Source organism: Anas acuta, chromosome 20 (genome assembly GCF_963932015.1).
Source record: "Anas acuta chromosome 20, bAnaAcu1.1, whole genome shotgun sequence".
NCBI classification, from domain to species: domain Eukaryota; kingdom Metazoa; phylum Chordata; class Aves; order Anseriformes; family Anatidae; genus Anas; species Anas acuta.
In genome coordinates this window covers 12,002,064-12,021,169 of record NC_088998.1, presented here as the reverse complement: position 1 = coordinate 12,021,169, position 19,106 = coordinate 12,002,064, and the positions used below count along the sequence as shown (strand labels likewise).

General features: G+C 37.8%; 1 protein-coding gene across 15 annotated transcripts in view; it reads left to right on the top strand.

The window, feature by feature from the left end:
• The window catches only part of GARNL3 (GTPase activating Rap/RanGAP domain like 3), a 61,610-nt gene that overhangs the window by 9,134 nt on the left and 33,370 nt on the right, over positions 1–19,106 (top strand). For 6 of the 15 annotated variants that reach the window (XR_011089191.1, XM_068657080.1, XM_068657090.1 and 3 more), the window contains exons 2-13: positions 6,912–6,981; positions 10,358–10,432; positions 11,297–11,396; positions 11,765–11,883; positions 12,699–12,763; positions 13,900–13,963; positions 14,216–14,248; positions 14,591–14,666; positions 15,320–15,418; positions 15,979–16,082; positions 17,233–17,341; positions 18,915–18,960. Coding sequence is in view for 14 of the 15 variants with exons in the window: in XM_068657080.1 (XP_068513181.1) it covers positions 6,912–6,981; positions 10,358–10,432; positions 11,297–11,396; positions 11,765–11,883; positions 12,699–12,763; positions 13,900–13,963; positions 14,216–14,248; positions 14,591–14,666; positions 15,320–15,418; positions 15,979–16,082; positions 17,233–17,341; positions 18,915–18,960 (960 nt within the window). In the remaining variant the exon portion in view is untranslated. The remainder of the gene's footprint in view (positions 1–6,911; positions 6,982–10,357; positions 10,433–11,296; positions 11,397–11,764; positions 11,884–12,698; positions 12,764–13,899; positions 13,964–14,215; positions 14,249–14,590; positions 14,667–15,319; positions 15,419–15,978; positions 16,083–17,232; positions 17,342–18,914; positions 18,961–19,106) is intronic. The other 9 variants (XM_068657081.1, XM_068657079.1, XM_068657083.1 and 6 more) reach the window with 7 other exon arrangements.

Here is a 19,106-nt window from a genome sequence, read left to right as displayed (position 1 = left end):
TAGATGGTATGGAGACAGGAGAGCTGAAGAGACATGTAGGCCTTGTAATCAAACAGGTGCAGTGTGCAAGCTCACCCCTTTCTGCCACTATTCTCCCCCCACCTCTCCCTCGTGAATTACTTTAAAGTGTCAAAGTCCTAAACCACAAAACTTTTGACGTGACACTAGGATACTGAAATTACGTGCTTAAGTGTAGATTATCTGATATGTGGAAACTTGCTTTGCCATTTGACTTTCAGGACTGTTGAAGTTTGTAAGACCCTGTGTTCCCAAACAAATGGGTGAGGGAAGTGGAATATATCCTGCTAGTGTACAAATGGGTTTAAACTGCTTTGTTTGTTTGTTTTCCATTGGAATAAGGGCTTGTCTGTATTAAAACACTTTACAATAAAAGTAAATTCTAACTTATTAAATCAAACAGATATGAGCCACTGGTAAACTAACATTAGCATTTCAGTGCTGGCAATTCACCTTAATACCATGAAAACTATTTTTAAAATTGTTATAACTGGACCAACAGTGTTTTTCTAGTGTAGGTCAGGTCAGGACTGAGGAAGAATGCAATGCAGTGAAGAAAATTAAAAAGAAAAGCTTTTATGTATAATTCTGATTTCAAAAGGACTGATAGTGTGTGGAAGTTAGGTATATTTGGGGTATTTTGATTCAGGATGCAGAAGGACAAAACTATTAATACTAAAACACTATTGGAAACTGTCACTGACTTGTGCACTTATGTATGTAGTGGTGAGCATGGGGAGTTCTTTTTTATTTCTGTTTTGATCCTATTCTGTCTGGAAGTTGTTTGGAAAAGAAAAATTGGTCTTGTTTGTATGGGTTGTTAAAGAACTTACTTGCCATTCGGAGAACAAGTATGTTGAGCAAACTGTTACTACAGTAACGGATCTGTTTAACATTTTTAGCAATGGTCTAGATGGCAGCAGTTGAATGCATACTTAGCAAGTTTGCTGACAATACCAAACTGGGAGATGCTGTTGACTCTGGAAGGGTGAAAAGTAGAGAGATCTAGGTAGATCGGAGCAATGACATGAAATTCAACAAAGGTGAAAGCTAGATGCTGCACCAGGAATGGAGTAATGCTGATGAGAAGTACAGAATGGGAGATCAGTGGCTGGAGAGCAGCTCAGCAGAAAGAGATCTGGGGATGCTGGTCAACAGCAGGTTTAATATGAGTCAGCAGTGTGCCCTGGCAGCCAAGAGGCACACTGCATTTCAGGATGCATTAAACACAGCATAGCCTGCTGGTCAAAAGAAGTGATTCTCCCACTGTATTTAGCATTGGTGTGACTTTATCTTGAACATCATGTGCAGTTCTGGGCTCCACAATATAAAAAGAATATTAAGATACTTGAATGCATCAAGAGGAGGGCAACAAAGCTAGTAAAAGGGCTGGAAGGCAGGTCCTGTGAGGAGAGGCTGCGGATACTTGATTTGTCTTGTCTGGAGAAAAAAAGACAGAGGTGATCTCATCCCTCTCCTGAGGAAGGGACTCTCCCAGAGGTGGGGACATGCAGATAGAGGTGCCTGTCTCTGCTCTGTGATAACTGATGGCAGAACGTGGGGCAACAGCACAAAACTGTGCAGGGGAGGTTCAGACTGGACGTTAGGAAAAAATTCTTTACCCTGAAGGTGGTCAAACACTGAAACAGGCTTCCTAGAGAGGTGGTTGATGCCCCATTCCTGTCAGTGTTCAAGGCATTTGGACAATGCCCTCAATAGTATGTTTTAACTTTTGGTTAGCCCTGGAGTGGTCGGGCAGTTGGACTTAGTGGTCTTTGTAGGTCCCTTCCAACTGAACTATTCTCTTCTACTGTTTGCAACTCATACTGTACGTGCGTTTGAACATGGAGTGCATGATGGTGTTTATAAGCCTATTTTCAAAAATGTTGTGCTACATTAATTTTATTTTTTTTTATGGATGGAAAAAATAAAAATAATGTCTGTTCATTATCATGAGTATATGTAGGACTGATGAATTGAAACTATTGATGCTTAGTTTCTTACCCTTCAGCAGCAGAAATTCTTTAGTGAAAGAAAAAGTATCAGAGAAATGTCTTTGATATTCGGAGGTGTAATTTGTGGTGAAACAATGTATTTTATTAAATTATGTCACAGTAGTTTGTAGAGGGGATAGAAGCATAAACATTTTTGGTGTGTAAGCTGTTCTTTGTTTTTTTCTAAGGTTGTCTGTGTTTTCCATCCGTATTTCATGGTCTGAGAAAATAGATTTTTTTTCTCCCATTAAACTCACTTGCTTTTGGGGCTCTCCTCTACATAATCTGATGAATATGCCCACCACACTCACTGCATCTGGGAGTCTCTATACCGTTAGTAGGGTTAGGTCTTAGGTATTTGGGTTAGAATGCCTCACAAGGCATGCATGCGTATCAGTTCCTTTTTTTTTCACCTGTATTGACATGGATGTCTGTGACCATGGGGTTTTATTAGAGGTTGGCAGTGGTATTGCAGTAACTCCTACCAAGATCCAATGATGAGTGGTGCACAGCCTCTGCCAATGTCCTTGCAGAAAGCAACAGTGTTAACTCTTAATTGTTTTATGTATACTGCTGCTGGCTATTGTCTGCTTATCATTGTGTCTATCATGCAGTGACTGAACTCTGGCGCAGCACTGCTCCCTGTCATTCTGTGGCAAGGAAAACTGAAACAACATGAGATGTACCCAGTACTTTACAGTGTGTCCTAAAGGTAGCTATTTTATTGCTTGTCATTATGGAAATACTTAAAAAAAAAAAAAAATCAAATAACAGTACTGGGATTATCTAGATTAAGAGTGGTGGGTTTTTTTGTTGTTTTGTTTTGAGAATCTGGAGTACAGAATCACACCAGCCATGAAGAGCTTTGTATTTGCAAGTGCAGGTTAAATGTAAGTTTATTTATCAGGTGGTCTCCTTCAACATCTACCTTGTCATGGAAATCAGGTAGTCTTCATGGTGAACTGTTCTTTGGGCTAGTTGGCTTCCAGAACATTTCTAGAAGCAGTGTTGCATGCAGCTGACCATATGGAGGACAATCACCTATTCCATGTTGGAGAGAAAAAAAAAAAAAAAAAAAAGCATTTGAACTTACTCTGCATCTCACTTTGTTTTTTGTTTTGTTGTGACTCGCTAGCTGGGAAACGTTAGTGCAGTATTTGTTGTTGAAGTGTAGTCTGAGCTGATCTGGTCTCTGTATTTGGGACATTACTTCCCAGGCTCTTGACCTAGGTACCAGGCATATAGGCATATACATTAATATATGCATTACATTTTTATATTCAATTTCACTTTCAATTTTGCCCTCCTTTACCTTGACAACCTGTACCCTTGTTACATTAGTGCACTCGTGATGTATATGCATACCATTTCTTAATTATATAATGTTTATTTTTTGAATTTCCAATTATCAGTGCAGACAAACTCAAAACAGATGGTTAGGATTGGAGGCAGTCTGGGCTGTAGTTACCATGCCCTGGTTGAGCTTGTGATCTTGAGGAATATGGGCCTGGCAAAGAGAAAAGTCAGGACTCTGAACTTCTAAAGAGCGAACTTCACGTTATTTAAAGACCTAGTGGATTAGATCTCCTGGAACACTGTCCTGAAGGATAAAGTAGTTGAATATAATTGACAAGTCTTTAAGAATGTTTTCCTTACAGCACAAGAACTCTCTATCCCCCTGTGTAAGAAAGTGAACAACGAGAAAACCAGGATGGCTCTGCAAGGACCTTCTGGTCAAACTGAGGTACTAGAAGGAAATGCACAGTCAGTGGAAGCAGGGACATGTGGCCTGGGAAGAGTACAGGCATGCTATCCAGATGTGCAGGAATGGGATGAAGAAAGCTAAGCTACAGATAGAACCGAGCTTGGCAAGGGATGCAAAAAATAACAAGAGGGAATTCTGTAGGTATATTGGCCAGAAAAGAAAGGCCCAGCAGAGTGTACTCCCTCTGATGGATGAGAAGTGAGAACTGGTAACAACAAACTTGGAAAAGGCTGAGGTATTCAAAAACTTCACCTCAGTCTTCACTGCCAGTCAGACTTTCCATGTCTCTTGTTTCCCTGAACTTCTGGGTGATGGCTGAGGGAGCAAAGACCCTCCCACTGTAAGCGAAGAGCAGGTTCAAGACCACGTGATGAAACTGAACAAGTACAAGTCTATGGGGCCTGATTATATGCATCCCAGAGTCTGGAGTGAACTGGCGGATAGAGTTGAGAACACTCTTTCCATCGTATTTGAAAAGTCATGGCATTCAGGTGAAGTCTCTGGTGACTGGAAAAAAAGGAAACATCACTCCCATTTTTAGAAAGGGTAGAAAAGAGGACTCGGGGAACTACAGACCAGTGAGCCTCACTTCTGTGCCTGGGAGGATCACGGAAAAGATCCTCCTGGAAGCAATGTCAAGGCACATGCAAGACAAAGAGTTATTCCGAGAGGGCCAGCATGGCTTCACCAAGCATAAATCATGCCTGACCAATCTGGTGGCCTCCTACGATGGAGTGACTGCATCAGTTGACAAAGGAAAACCAACTGATGTCATCTGCCTGGACTTCTGTAAGGCCTTTGACACGGTCCTACATGACATCCTGATCTTCAGCTTGGAGAGCTACAGATTTGAAAGGTGGACCTTTCAGTGGATAAGGAATTGGCTTGAGGGTCGCACCCAGAGAGTGGTGGTCAATGGCTCCATGTCTGGGTGGAGTCTGTTGATGAGTGATGTCCCTCAAGAGTTTATCCTGGGACTGGTACTGTTTAATATCTTTATCAACAACATAGACAGAAGGATTGAGTACACCCTTTGCAAATTTGCAATGACACCAAGTTGAGTGGTGCAGTTGATACCAAAGAGGGAACGGATGCCATCCAAAGGGACCTGGACAAGCTAGAAAAGTGGGCCCATTTGAGCCGCATGAGGTTCAACAAGTCCAAGTGCAAGGTGCTGCACCTGGGTCAGGGAAATCCCAGACATGAGACTGGGAAAACTCATTGAGAGCAGCCTTGCAGAGGACTTGGTAGTTCTAGCGGACAAAAAGCTTGACATGAGCCAGCAACGTGCGCTTGCAGCCCAGAAGGCCAAGTACAAGGATGTGGATCTGTTAGAATGGGTCCAGTGGAAGGCCACAAAGCTGATCAGAGGGCTGGAGCACCCCTCCTGTGAAGAAAGGCTGAGAGAGCTGGGGCTGTTCAGCCTAAAGAAGAGAAGGCTCCAGGGTGACCTTATTGCAACCTTTAAGTACTTAAAGGGGACTTAAAAAGATGGAGAACAAATTCCCGCTTTGTTTGGTAACGATAGGACAAGGGGGAATGGCTTTAAATTAAAAGAGGGGAGATTTAGATTAAAGGTTAGGAGGAAATTCTTCACTCAGAGGGTGGTGAGGCACTGGTTGCCCAGAGAAGTTGTGGATGCCCCATCCCTGGAGGTGTTCCAGACTAGGCTGGATGAGGCCCTGGGCATCTTGATCTAGTGGGTGGCATCCCTGCCCATGGCATGGGGGTTGGAACTAGATGATCTTAAAGGTCCCTTCCAACCCAAGATGTTCTTTGAATGCTCTTTTTATATTTTATTTTTGAAGCTTTTTTTAGCAATTAATTTTATCTCCGTGGCATTAATATGTAGCATCCTGAAGTAATCTTATTCATTGGAACTGACTCCAGTCGTGGCTCATTTGTAACTTACGTAAATCTTATTTTTACTTATCATTGTATAGGAAAGAGTAATAAGTGTAATAATAGCAAACACAAAATTATTTTTGTGAGTTTTAAAGTTTTGTTAGATGGGTCTTTTTTCTATTTCTCTTCCTTGTTTGAAGATACGGAATCCAAATAAACAGAACTCAGAATTATCAATCGTGTTTAATAAATTCTGAGTACCTATAAATACAAATCCAAATGGAAAAGCTGTTTAAAAATCAAGATATTTCAGCGTTCCAGTGTCACAGTATCTCTTACAGTCAAGAACCAAGTATGAGGGAGTTGAATTAAAATTCAAGTATTTCTTCTGTGTACTGATGTAATGTTACAACTTACGGTACTTACCATTCTCAGAAAATTTAATCCCTTATTGCTAGTTGCAGGGTTACTGCCATTTAATTTTAATGTGGGAAAAAAAAAAAAAAAAGGTGTTATCTTCATTAAGGCTGACGTAGTGGTGAACTGTGAGTTTGTAATATGAGGGAGTGACTTAGTTGATAGCCTACCCAGCTGCTAGACAAGGTAATAAAGGTTTATTTTATATTTGCATCTAAATCTTTATTTAGCTTGTATTTGTAACATCTACTGCTAAGACTTCGATTATAAATTTGAGAAGCTTGGTGTTTATAGCTAGCAGAGCTATTTGCCATCTATTTTGAGCTTATGAAACACATGCTGATGTGCTTAATGGGACACGATGGTATAAAATTATAAGTGATAATGCATGTAGATTTTGAATGTGGTGTTTGAGGCTTCCTTTTGCTTACCTGACAATTCTGTCTTTGTCAGTGTTATGGGATGGGGAAATCTATGAAATGCTGTTCCTGCTTTCTGCTTTTGAATTGAAATAATTGTTTTATTGTGTGTAGTCTAAAGAGAGACTTTCTGGAGAAGAAAAAAAAATCAGCAACATACTAAGCAAAGTTTATTAAGTGGAACTCTGTGTTGGTTCCATTATGACTAGATATTTAATCATAGTTTTTGCTTTCAGTCAAGACACAGACATTTCTTTTCCTTTGGCTGATAGGATGAACACCAGACTGCAATGGCTAGAGCGAGCACATTGTAAGGAGTGTTCATTGCAGTAACAAGCTTATGCACTGCAAACCTCATTCAGCAGGAATGATATTGTTAATGGCAGCATGTAGTGTTGCAGGAGATCTAAGGCTAAAATGACTGTGTATACTGATGAAATGTTTCTATTCCAGTTCTGTATCTGAAGATCTGGGTTGCAGACGTGGAGAGTTTAGCAGAAAGCACTATGGATCTGTGGAGCTTGTAAGTTTACCTTGCCCATCCTTTAATTTAAACACTGTATAATGCGAAGTGCAAATACTTTTAGTTTCCAGGTAAAAATTCCAAGTTAGTTTGGAAGATGTGCTCTCTAAGCTGGACTTGAAAATTTTAGAGTAATAAAAAGAGGCTGCCGATTACCTAAATTAGATGTGTGCTCGGAAATATTTTTACAACCTTATTTATGAATCTTTCATCTTCATGTGACAAAAGATATTATATAAATACCTTGTTTACCCCAGTTGATTCAGGAAGATGGAAATTGAGCCTTTTTTCCTTCTATAAGCTGAAGATTGTGAAATGTTAGGGCTATATTTGATGAAGCTTTTGTGGTGATCTGAGTTAAAAACTGTATCCATGCTCATTTGTTGGCATGTGTATGTCATTTTATGTGTACTTGCCCCTGAGTAGTGGGAAAGGGTGTAAAATTAAAAGAACTCAGCAACATAAGAATATTGAAAAATCTGTTTCCTGAAATCTGCTAGTTTTTCTGAATTTTCTTCAAAGATTAGCTCAGCACTTCTTTTTTTTTTGTTTTGTTCTCTAATGTAGAAATTCTTTCTGTGAATTATTTATTTCTTCTATGTCAAGAGTTAAAATAATATCATGTATATCAAGTATAATGAAATATGCATAAGTGTAGAGGGGCACAAAAAGTAAACTTCAGCTCTGTTGCTACAGGAAGAAATCGTTAATGTTCTGTTAACTATGGTTGTACTTTCAAGATCTTGGCTTGTGTATTTATAAATATAAATGATTTCAATTGGTGGCTTAGTTTCTGGAATTTTCATTACAAGAACACCAGGTACCTATCTTCACTTTCCATGCATTTCATGTATTAGAGATGGTATTTTAATCAAAAAGGCAAGTGAAACGCTTTGTGGTAAGAGGCACTTTCATTCCCAGTATTTTGGTTCTTTAGCTGGAAAAAAGAAATATATTGGTAATTATAAATTCACAGTAACCTCATACAAGCAGTCTTGTCTTGTGATTGGTTTTCTTAAAATTCTGCTAGTATTTTATGAAAGCATGTATGGTAGTTTAACAAGCGATGAGTTAAACCACACTGCCCTCACACTCCACCTCCTCAGAAGGACAGAGGAAGAAAGTATGATGAAGAAAGAAAAGCTCTTGGGTTGAGATAAGGATAGGGAGAGATCACTCGCCAATTACTGTCACAGGCAAAACAGACTCAGTATAAGGGAGATTAATGTAATTTATTACCTATTGATAACATACTAAAGCAATGAGAACTAAAAGCAAGTAAAAGCACCTTCCACCTCCCACCACCTCCACCCCCCCAGCCTCTTCTGTCTCCTCCCATTGAGTGGTTCAGGGGAATAGGGTTTGTGGTCAGTCCATAATGCTTCATCTCTGCTGGTCCTTCAAGGTCCTTCCCCTGGTCCAGTGTAGTGTCTGTGCTGTGGGATGCAGTCCTTTTGAACTGATCCTACGTGGGCTTCCCACAGACTACAGTTCCTCAAGAACTGCTCCCATGTGGGTCTGTACCATCAGGTGCAGTCCTCCAGGGCCAGACTGTTCTAGCATGGGTCCCTCACAGGTGGCAGCTACAGCCAGATCCATCTGCTCCTGCATGGTCCTTCATGGGCTGCAGCATGGAGATCTGCTCCACTGTGATATACCACAGGCTGCAGGGTGACAGCCTGCTCTACTGTGTTCCTTGCCACAAGCTTCAGGGGAATGTCTGCCGTGGTGCCTGGAGCACTTCCTCCCCTCCTTCTTCACTGACCTTGGTGTCTTCAGGATTCTTTCTTTCTCAGTTGCTCACTACTCTCTCCCAGCTGTTGTTGCGCAGCAGTTTTTTCCCTTTCTCTAATATGTTTTCCCACAGACGCAACTTGTGTCACTCATGGCTTGGCTCTGACCAGTGGTGGGTCCTTTTTAGAGCTGGCTGGAACTGGCCCTTCTCTAACAGAGAGCAGCTGCTAGATTCCTCACAAAGGCTATCCCCGCAGCCCCCCTGCCCCTACTACCAAAACGTTGCCGTGTAAGCCAAATACTCCCTTTATCTTTTGAAATACAAATGTAAAAAGGTGTTTGCCCTCGTAAGTTTATAAATATTTAATTCCTTAGTATTTTCATCAACGGCATCCCTATTGCTCAATGATTTCTATCTTTTATTTATTATAACCTGTTCGTTTTGTCTCAGCCCTAAATGGTTTCTCCTATGTCCTTCCTACTGGTCTGCTATGACCAGTTGTCCCTATGGTTTCTCTTACAGTTCATACTGGGTCTGTTGCAGTTCTTGCCTTTTTAGCTTATTCCTGACATAGTCTCAGATCTCTTCAAAGGAAGGGGCAAAGAGAACAAAACATTCCGATAACTCTTCCACCAAGCAAAGGGAGAAAGTATTGTCATTTAATAACATGGATTGCTGGAGGGAAGTGAGAAAGGGTATACTACTGCATTATTGTTGTTCAGATCCTATTTCTAAAGTTTGGTATAATATGTGACAATCTCTTTTTACAGTTTTTAGAGGAGCAGCATGCAGTATTATTTCCAGCTGATCTTTGAGGGGAAAAAAAACATTCTCTGCTGCTTTTTATGGATCCCAAACAATGTTGTTGAACACAGGAAAAAATGTCATGTTATATTTGTGCTGTTAACTTTTCATGAGTTGTTTTTGTTTGTTTGTTTGTTTGTTTTTTTAGCAACAAAAGGAGTTTGTCTTCTGGAAATCACTGGATTCCCTTATAGAAAGACCAGGCAGCCTTTCCCAGAATATTTATGAAACTCTAGAAGTCTTCAAATCAAAACAAGCCATATTTTCTGATGTAAATGCAGGAAGCAGAGCAGGATATACTGAACAGTATACCTCAAAATGTTCAGTATCATCACTGACTATTACGTTTAGAGATTATTACTGCTTTCTGTCTTCTGAGAACTTACACAAAAAAATGTAATAAATGCAATAAAAGACTGCTAGTCACAGTGACACTATGAGCAAGTAGGGTTTTAAACATAGCAAAGCTGAGAGGACTAGAATCAACATGTCCATAAGAGCCATTGTTTGAAAAGGAGTGAACTTGAAGATCAGTTTCTGGAAGGTGGCATGTACCTCTGTATGCATTCTGCACATTGGTGTAGCCAAAACCTGAGACAGGAGAATTTCTGATTAGCACTGGATATACCAGAAGAAAGTACAGCTTTCACACTCACACATTCTTAGAGTTATAATTGGGTCATTCCAAATCTGTAGTCAAATTGGTAATAGATGAGTTCATACCGTCCCTATGGGTAGTGGTATGACACCTGGGAGAAGGAGAAACCATGTAAGATTTGTTTGCTGATCATATGGGTGTCTTTGGAACTAGAACATTTATCTTAAGCTCTCTCATAGCTTATATCTAGTGATGCTGATGGAGCCATCCAAAGAGCTGGAAGATTCCGTGTGGAAAATGGCTCCTCTAATGAGGTAAGTGGCTACATATACTCATAGAAAACAAAAAATAGATCAGTTTCAGTTACTCTTCACAACTGAAAGATGGATTTACAGTCAATTACTAGGGTACTGGTCTTAAAAACATTAGATAATATGAGAATATAAGAATCTGAGAGTATGGAGATGGTGGGCTTTTACTCTCAAGTCTAAGGTTTTATTTCAAAAGTACAAAATCTTGACAATTTACTTTTTAAGGACAGAGATTATATTTATTTTAGTTTTGGTGATATTTTGCTCATTTGATCTGGTTAAAAGAAAAAAAGTGTTATTCTCTGAATAACACTTTGCAGACTAGTTCACTTTGTTACATTGGTGTCTTGATGATACTATAGTGTTCAAGCTAACCTTTGTGATTTTAAGTTTGTTACTGAGTGTGATGAGTTTATAGCTTTTTTTTTTTTTTTAACTCTTATATGTGTTTAGTTTGCTATGCTCATCTTTTAAATGAGAAATGAAGAAGCTGAATGGTGCCTGAAAGAGTCATTCATTCCAGATTCCTGTGCTGTTAATCTCATGGTGTGCCCCCTTAACCACTACAGTGATATTTAGATTTCTCCTTAAATGGAGGACGGGAGTTATCTTCCTTTGTAAAACATTTCTAGCTATAAATATCAATTTAATGCTTGAAGAAATAAAACTTCATAGTCTAGAAATGTACATCAGGTCTTGGCAAACTTGTATTGAACTAATATTAACCATAAACTGTTACAGATCATCTGTTTATAAAGTATACGACTAAAATTCTTCTTGCCACGCTTGCTTGACTTTTCCCTCTATTATTATGTCCTCAGTTTTTTTCTTCAGCATTTGATCTGCAGTCTCCCAATTCTGTTTCAGAATACAGACTACACTCCAGGAACATGGCACAGAACAGATGTGCATTTGGAAAATCCAGAATATTATACAAGATGGTATTTCAAATATTTTTTAGGAAAAGGTATTAATGTTTTTGTGAATGTATTTGAAGTTTTGTTCAATGCAAAAGCAATGTAGCTTTGAATTGCAAGTATTTAAATATGGGGAAAAAATGACGTTAATGTAATACTAACACATTTTTGCCCTGTACTCAACGCAAGTTCTTGTTTAATGTATTTTTAACTTGAAGACAGAGGATGGTGTTCTGTAAGCAGCAGAACCCATGCTACCAAACAGAAAACAAACAGAAGCCCCTCTAGGCCTTGAAGTCTATACCTGTCTCTTGTCTTTTACACGTATCTACATACCTATATATTTATATACAGATAAGTATATATTTTCTCATGTAAACCTGTGTGTGTTTTCTTTACACTTATTTTTCTCTAACAGTTCATCAGAATTACATAGGTACAGATGCAGAGAAGAACCCTTTCTTTCTGTCCGTTGTACTCTCTGACCAAAATAATCAGCGTGTTCCCCAATACCATTCAATTCTTTGGAGAAAAACAGTAAGAAACAAATACTTAATTGCTGCTCTGCCTTTTTTGTTTGTTTGCTTGCTTGCTTGTTTTGTATGCATTCACCACAGACTTTTTTGCTTCTTCAGAATTTCGGTATTTAGTATATGGAGATTTCATTTTTATATGAGAACATAGAATTCTATCCTAGTGGATAAACTAGCTTAGTAGATAACAGTATACTTAACTTTATGACAGAAATGTACGATGCAAGGTATTTCTAATTGTTCTTACATGCAGTTCTGCATTGTTTTTAAAAATGTTGCCTAAATTGTTCTTGATTTATATCCTGTGATGAGTTTAAGCTGTGATATACTACTGATTTACTGATATTTTTATACAGTGATAAGAAAATAGCCAAATGCGATACTGGTTTCACTAATATCTTCTTAGGATTTTCTTTTCACTTAGATAAAGGTCATTACTGAAAGCTAAGCAATTAATTTAATATTGTTTAGTACGCATGCATAGATCACATTTTTTTTAGAAAAGAAATAGTTATGTCTACTAGTTTCAACAGTCTTCCTAATGCCCGGTATTGGACTGTGAGTTTCCTTTTAAGTTCCTATATGGCAGAGTAGTAAAAGCTAATTTTAAAATAATTTTGCACCATCCTATGCATTTACATGTTTGTTTGTTTGTTTGTTTTTTAATTCGGTAGTAAATATGACTAAGTAAAACTAGCATGGTCTTGATCTTTGTTTTTTACGTAATTGTTTTTATCAGTATTCCTATTTTAATGTATAGAGAATGTCAATATGTCCTGTAATGTCTTCTATTTTTCTGTAATTTTTCCCCCTTTATAGGGTACTCAGAAAATATGTCTCCCTTACAGTCCCACAAAAACATTATCAGTGAAATCTATATTGAGGTATGTATTTACAAATAAACTGTGGGTTAAGAGACTTGTCTGTATCTTTTCTCCCTGGAATTCGGAGCTTGTGTTGCACGATTTTCATTATTTTAAAAACTGCAAAAAAAGGTTTACAAATCTTAATCACTGAGGACGGGAAAAATGTGCTTTTAGTGCCTGTCCTGGAGTAGAAAAAGTGACGATTTACATGTAGAACGGACAAAGATTCTCAGAACATTTCTTTGGCAGAGGAACTATTTTCAAATTAATTGTAAAACAGGTGTAAATTTAATCTTGACATCCATGCAGGGTTTTAATAGTTTCTGTACTTAAAATGCAGAAATTTGGGAAGTCTTGGAGATTAGCACTGTGGAAAAGAAATGATGATTCTGGCAATGTACACTTACAGCCCAGAAAGCCAGCCATATCCTGGGCTGTACCAAAATAAGCGTGGCCAGCAGGTTGAGGGAGGTGATTCTCCCCCATCTACTCTACTCCTGTGAGACCCCACCTGGAGCACTGCATTCAGCTCTGTGGCCCCCAGCACAAGAAGGACATAAAAGTATTTAGAACGAGTCCAGAGGAGGGCCACAAAGATGAAGGGGCTGGAGCACCTCTCCTACAAAGACAGGCTGAGAGAGTTGGGGTTGTTCAGCCTAGAGAAAAGAAGGCTCCAGGGAGACCTTATAGCGATCTTCCAGTACCACAGGAGGCCTACAGAAAAGCTGGAGAGGGACTCTTTGTCAGTGAGTGTAGTGATAGGACGGGGTAATGGCTCTAAATTAAAAGAGGGTAGATTTAGATTAGATATTAGGAATAAATTCTTTACTCAGAGAGTGGTGAGGCACTGGAACAGGTTGTCCAGAAAAGTTGTGGATGCCCCATCCCTGGAAGTGTTAAAGGCCAGGTTGGATGGGGATTTGAGAAACCTGGTCTAGTGGAAGGTGTCCCTGCCTAAGGCATGGGGGTTGGAATTAGATGATGTTTAAGGTCCCTTCCAACCAAAACCATTCTTTGATTCTACAATACATTCCCTGTAAGACAGGGCCTTTGAACAATTCCTCTTGTAAGCAGTTCTAACTGCAACTATTAGTGCTTTAATGTTGAAATGTATGCTAGCCTTTCTATTACACAGTATTTTGTTTACATCTCAGTGCTATGAGTCTTGAGAAATTTGAGAAGAGCCCAAGGGAAATTTTTCATCCCGAGATACAAAAGGTAAGTGGTGATTTCTTCTTTTGCTTAGCTGTTTTTCTTTATTATTTTCTGGAAAATAAATCATTAAGCATAAATATTACTAGTTCCTTTGTTTCAGCAGAATAATAATGAGGATTAGGGGGTTTAAAAAGTAAACTTTGTTTATCAGTTGAACTGGCCACTTCAAAGCAAAACTTAAATACACAAGGATGTAATCGTTTTATTTGTGTTGCCTTTAATGCCAGAGTGCTAAACAAACTGTTTTATTTGCAGGATTTATTGGTTCTTGAGGAGCAAGAGGTAAATGTAAGCTTACCACTCCTAGCTCATAGTTCAAAGAATATAGCTGTATTTGTTATATTTGCACTGATACCTTTGTAACGACTTCACAGTCGATTGCTTATTGCAATAAAAAAATGTAGTATTATTTTTCAATATATGCAATCCAAAATCATTTTAAACACCAGTATAAAAAGTATATTATACAATTCATAGTCTATAATCAAAGGTAAAATATTAGGTTCTTGTTATTTGTGCATGTAATGGGGTTGGTGTGAGATATATATTCACATATGCAGGATGTATAGAGAAAGCATTAGTTTAGGTCTTTTGCCTGTTTAGCTTATAATCTTTAGTTTTATTTTTTAGGGATCTGTGAATTTTAAATTTGGAGTCCTTTATGCTAAGGATGGGCAGCTTACAGATGATGAAATGTTCAGCAATGGTGAGTTTTTACCTTTTCCTTAATTTTTTATTCATCCCATTAAAAATATAGGATACTGCTCATATACCAAGCACATGGAAGCCAGATAGTGGATAATGATTATGTTAACAGTAGTTTTGTAAGGTTTTTGTGTTCATATCGGGTGGAAACACTGTAGAAAAGAATATTCTATTTCTATGAAAGGTTGCTGTAGGAAACCTAATATCACAGCTTGGAAAATGATGAAATTTTCTTTCTAGAAATAGACTGTACAAAGTAAGATTTAAATTAAAAAAAAAAAAAAAAAAAAAAGCAGTTGAAGGAGGTGACTCTTGTTACCTGCAAGAAGTCACTGTTCCTAGTTCTTTCATTCTTTCATTCTTCAGGTTTTGTGATCTCATTCTTCTATGCACTTGAACAGTGTTATGGAGTTAGCAAAAGGGATCATTGTTTAATGTCACATGATGATCCTTTTTCTGCCATTCTGCAAGGCTGGGATGCTGTTTCTGTAAGGGTAGAAAGCCTGGATGACATGAGAAGAAGCTAATTCAGCTTAAACTCTAATCCTTATGTCCTGAAGGCAGGATCTGTTCCTGTATTTTAATCAGTCATTGGTAGGTGTTCTATTACTACATGTGCTTTGTTTTTGTAACATTTCTCCCTTCCATGTATAGAAACTGGAAGTGAGAGCTTTCAAAGATTTTTGCATCTCTTGGGCGACACAATTACTTTGAAAGGCTGGACAGGCTACAGAGGAGGACTGGACACAAAAAGTAAGAACTCAGCTGAGGCAAAGAAGCAATATAAAGAATATAAAGAAGCAATATAAAAGATTTTGCTTACTGCATGTGCATAATATTTGTTGAAGAAATAATATGATTCCAAAAACTTTTTCACATGCATGCTAAATGCTGTGCTTTACGTGGAAACAGTTAAGCAGGTTAGCTTAAATCACTGGTATGTAATGCAGTGGAAGAGAAGATACATAACTTGTATTTTAAGGTGAACGTTTCATTTTATGTTGGAAGGGAGTGAAGAATAACCTGAGATATTAGTTGTTTCATAACAGTGAGGCATCACGGTTTGAATGTCCCTATGTGATTTTAGGAAGTTAGGTGAAGGATGTAATAGGTTTTAGCTGTGGGAATATGCAGACTAAGTTGCACGCTCAGATTTAGACATCTACGCAAAAACATGCAGCATGGACATGTTCTAAAATTGGTCAGAAAAAGGGATGACTAAAGAAAGTTTTGTAGAAAGACCTGAAATATCTTTTAATCTTTAGAAAACTTAAAGGATACATTCCTACTAAGAATCTTGTTTTCCTTTGCAGATGATACAACAGGAACCTGTTCCATCTATACAGTTTATCAAGGGCATGAAATTATGTTCCATGTTTCAACCATGCTGCCATATTCTAGAGAGAACAAGCAGCAGGTACATGGTTCCCCCTTCCCCTTCCCTTTTTTTTTTTTTTTTTTTTTTTTTTTTTTTTTTTTTAAGTGTAGTTAATCACAAACTCCAAAACATCTTAAAATAAAATAGGGAATCTTCTTGCCTGTTAATATTTTATAAATATAAGTCTTAAGACTTCTGTGAAGAATTTCAAATTTAATTAATTTTAAAATTACTAAATAGTCCAGTACTCAGATGACTTGCAGAACTTCACTGCTGCAGTTGTCACTGCCTTCAAAGAATTTATGAAGGCTGGAAATTAGACTTAATTCTGAATTATCAGAATATGCACATGCATAACATACAACTCATACTCAGGTAGTAATTAATGTAGCTTGAAAGAAACTCTGCTTGTGAACATGTTAATGACCAGTTCTGTGCATTCGCTGTAAAGCATTGCTGTTGCCCTCTCATAGATGGACTAGGTGGATTCTTGGGGTGCTTGTTCAAATATGCTCTCATCCATTGCTTGAACCTTTATGAAGGATTAAAAAAAAAACAAAAACACAACACTTTATAAGCACATCCATAATGATTTATCTAAAATTACTCACAAATTGTTTTATTAGTCTTTTAGGCAACTATTATAATCATATAATTAGATTATATGTCTTATTTTTTTATTTCCACGTCAGTTTTCTCATGTTTTTGCCTTGGGTGACAAGATCACAGCAGAATTCAGAGTACCTTTATTGTTTTTAAGGAATAATAGGATTGGTGTTTTTATCCTTTTATTTCAAGTGGTGGATTTTCTTTTTTGGAATATTATGTGTTCCATGCCCTATTTGTGAATATTAATATTTGGAAATTAGCTATTCTAACTTAAAAAAAAAAAAAAAAAAAAAAAGGAAAGGAAAGAAAAAAAATAGCTACGCTTTTAGCAGCTGCCTTGTAAGTGCAACATGACATTGCTAAGTTTACTTAATTGTAGTTAGTAATTTATATTGTCTTCAATCATACTTATGATACATTTTCTTAAGACTGGCATTTCCTGAGCTGCATACAGCTTAGGAGTTGTTGTTTCAGGGTTCTGTTATAGAATGTTGATCTCCTTTAAATCCTTGTGTCTGCCTTTTCCTTCCTATTTGTCTTTCTTTCCTTTTTTTTCTCTCCTTCTTTTTTTTTCTTTCAGGTAGAAAGGAAGCGGCATATTGGAAATGACATTGTCACTATCGTATTTCAGGAAGGAGAAGAATCTTCTCCAGCATTCAAGCCGTCCATGATTCGCTCTCATTTTACACGTATCTTTTTTCTTACATATGTACTTTTTTTTTTTTTGAATAATATTGTTATTTCTAATTCTACCCTAATCCCTCTTACATGCTGCTTAGAGAAGGGAAAACTATTTTATGGTTGGCTTTCTGGGCTACAAGTGCTCATTTTGAGCTTCTTATCAACCAACACCCCCAAGTCCTTCTTATCAAGGCTGCTCTCAATCCATTCTCCACCCAGCCTGTATTTGTCTTGGGATTTGCCCCAGCCCAGATGCAGGACCTTGCACTTGGCCTTGTTCAACTTTACAAGTTTCACACGGACCCACTTCTCAAGCCTGTCCAGATCCCTCTGGATAGTATTGCTTCCCTCCAGCATCTTGACTACACCACAGAGCATGGTGTCATCAGCAAACTTGCTAACAGAGTACTCGATTCCACTGTCCATTTTGCTGACAATGATGTTAAACATCTTGAAGGTGATGCGGAATAAATGAGCTGATGAATGGAAAACACTGATCAGAATATTCCAGTGCTGTGGTGTTACTCAGCACCAGAAAAATGGTCCTGGAAAACTTTTTGAAAGGTCTGGCCTAAAAAGGGATTTCTCTTTCCCTGAGGTACATGATTCTTCTACTGAGTGGCCTTATTGAGAAATGTACCTAACATCTGCCATTTCAGGATGCGTCCTATATCCATACAGACTTGTTCAGGTCATTGTAAGTAATACACAGGTGGTCCACAGAGTCATATCACCTTCCTGATGTTTTCAGTTAAGAGGAGCCAGGGATAAAGGTGTCCATAAAAATACAGGGCCTGGTCTGTGTGAAATGTGTAAACTTATGTGTCAAAACTTATTTAATTTGCTCTATCACTTTCTACTCACCTTCTTGCATACTATAGCATCCCCTTTTTGTTGCTTCTACAATGGGAAAAGTTAAATATGCAGATATTTCAGTGTGCTGTCCTATATAGCAATGACACAGGTAGATTAGGATTGAATTAATCAAATAAAGGCAGCTAGTGTCAGTTCAGATGTCCCAATGTACCTGAAATGTCTGTGCAAGTCTGGCTTACATGATTTAGGGCTTACAGAAGATCTTTACTCTTTTGGAGTGCCAGCTAGAGTCTAGAGAGTATACTCTCAAGCATCTTAAATATATTTCTGTATATTCCCAGTTTACATCTTTCACTTTATTTTCTTACGACTCTGATAGCAAAATTATTTTGTGGGATTATGTTTCCTCAGTGGGAGTTTCGGCATAAGAGAAGCTAGGAATCATTTTTTGTGTTTTTTTTTTTTTCTTTTCTTTTCTGGTCACCTAAAAGAATTTTTAATCTCAAATCTGTAAAATATGCACATGAAAGGCAGAACTATATAGCACACTTTATGCTTCATATAACAGCAACAAGCATGCATTGTATGCATTTGTGGTAGTAGTTCAATTTTTTAAATTGACCCCTTTTTTAATAGTAAAATGTATGGTCTGGAATATTTTGTCTTTATTATTATGCTTGACTACTATTAAATCTGTTGCAGGAACAGATTAAGATATATGTGAGCTTTATTAGTACTGGATTAATTTTCTTAACTGGATGACAGATATTTTTGCCTTGGTGAGATATAATAAGCAGAATGATAGTTACAGGTAGGTTCTGATTGTAACTAATCATTTCATACTTAATTTCTGATCGTTTAGAGGTAATGGGAAAATATTTTGTGTTGTCTACCTGCCTATATGCCTGGAAGCCTAATGAACTTTTAAAATTGGAAGACAGTATGGATCTAAATGCA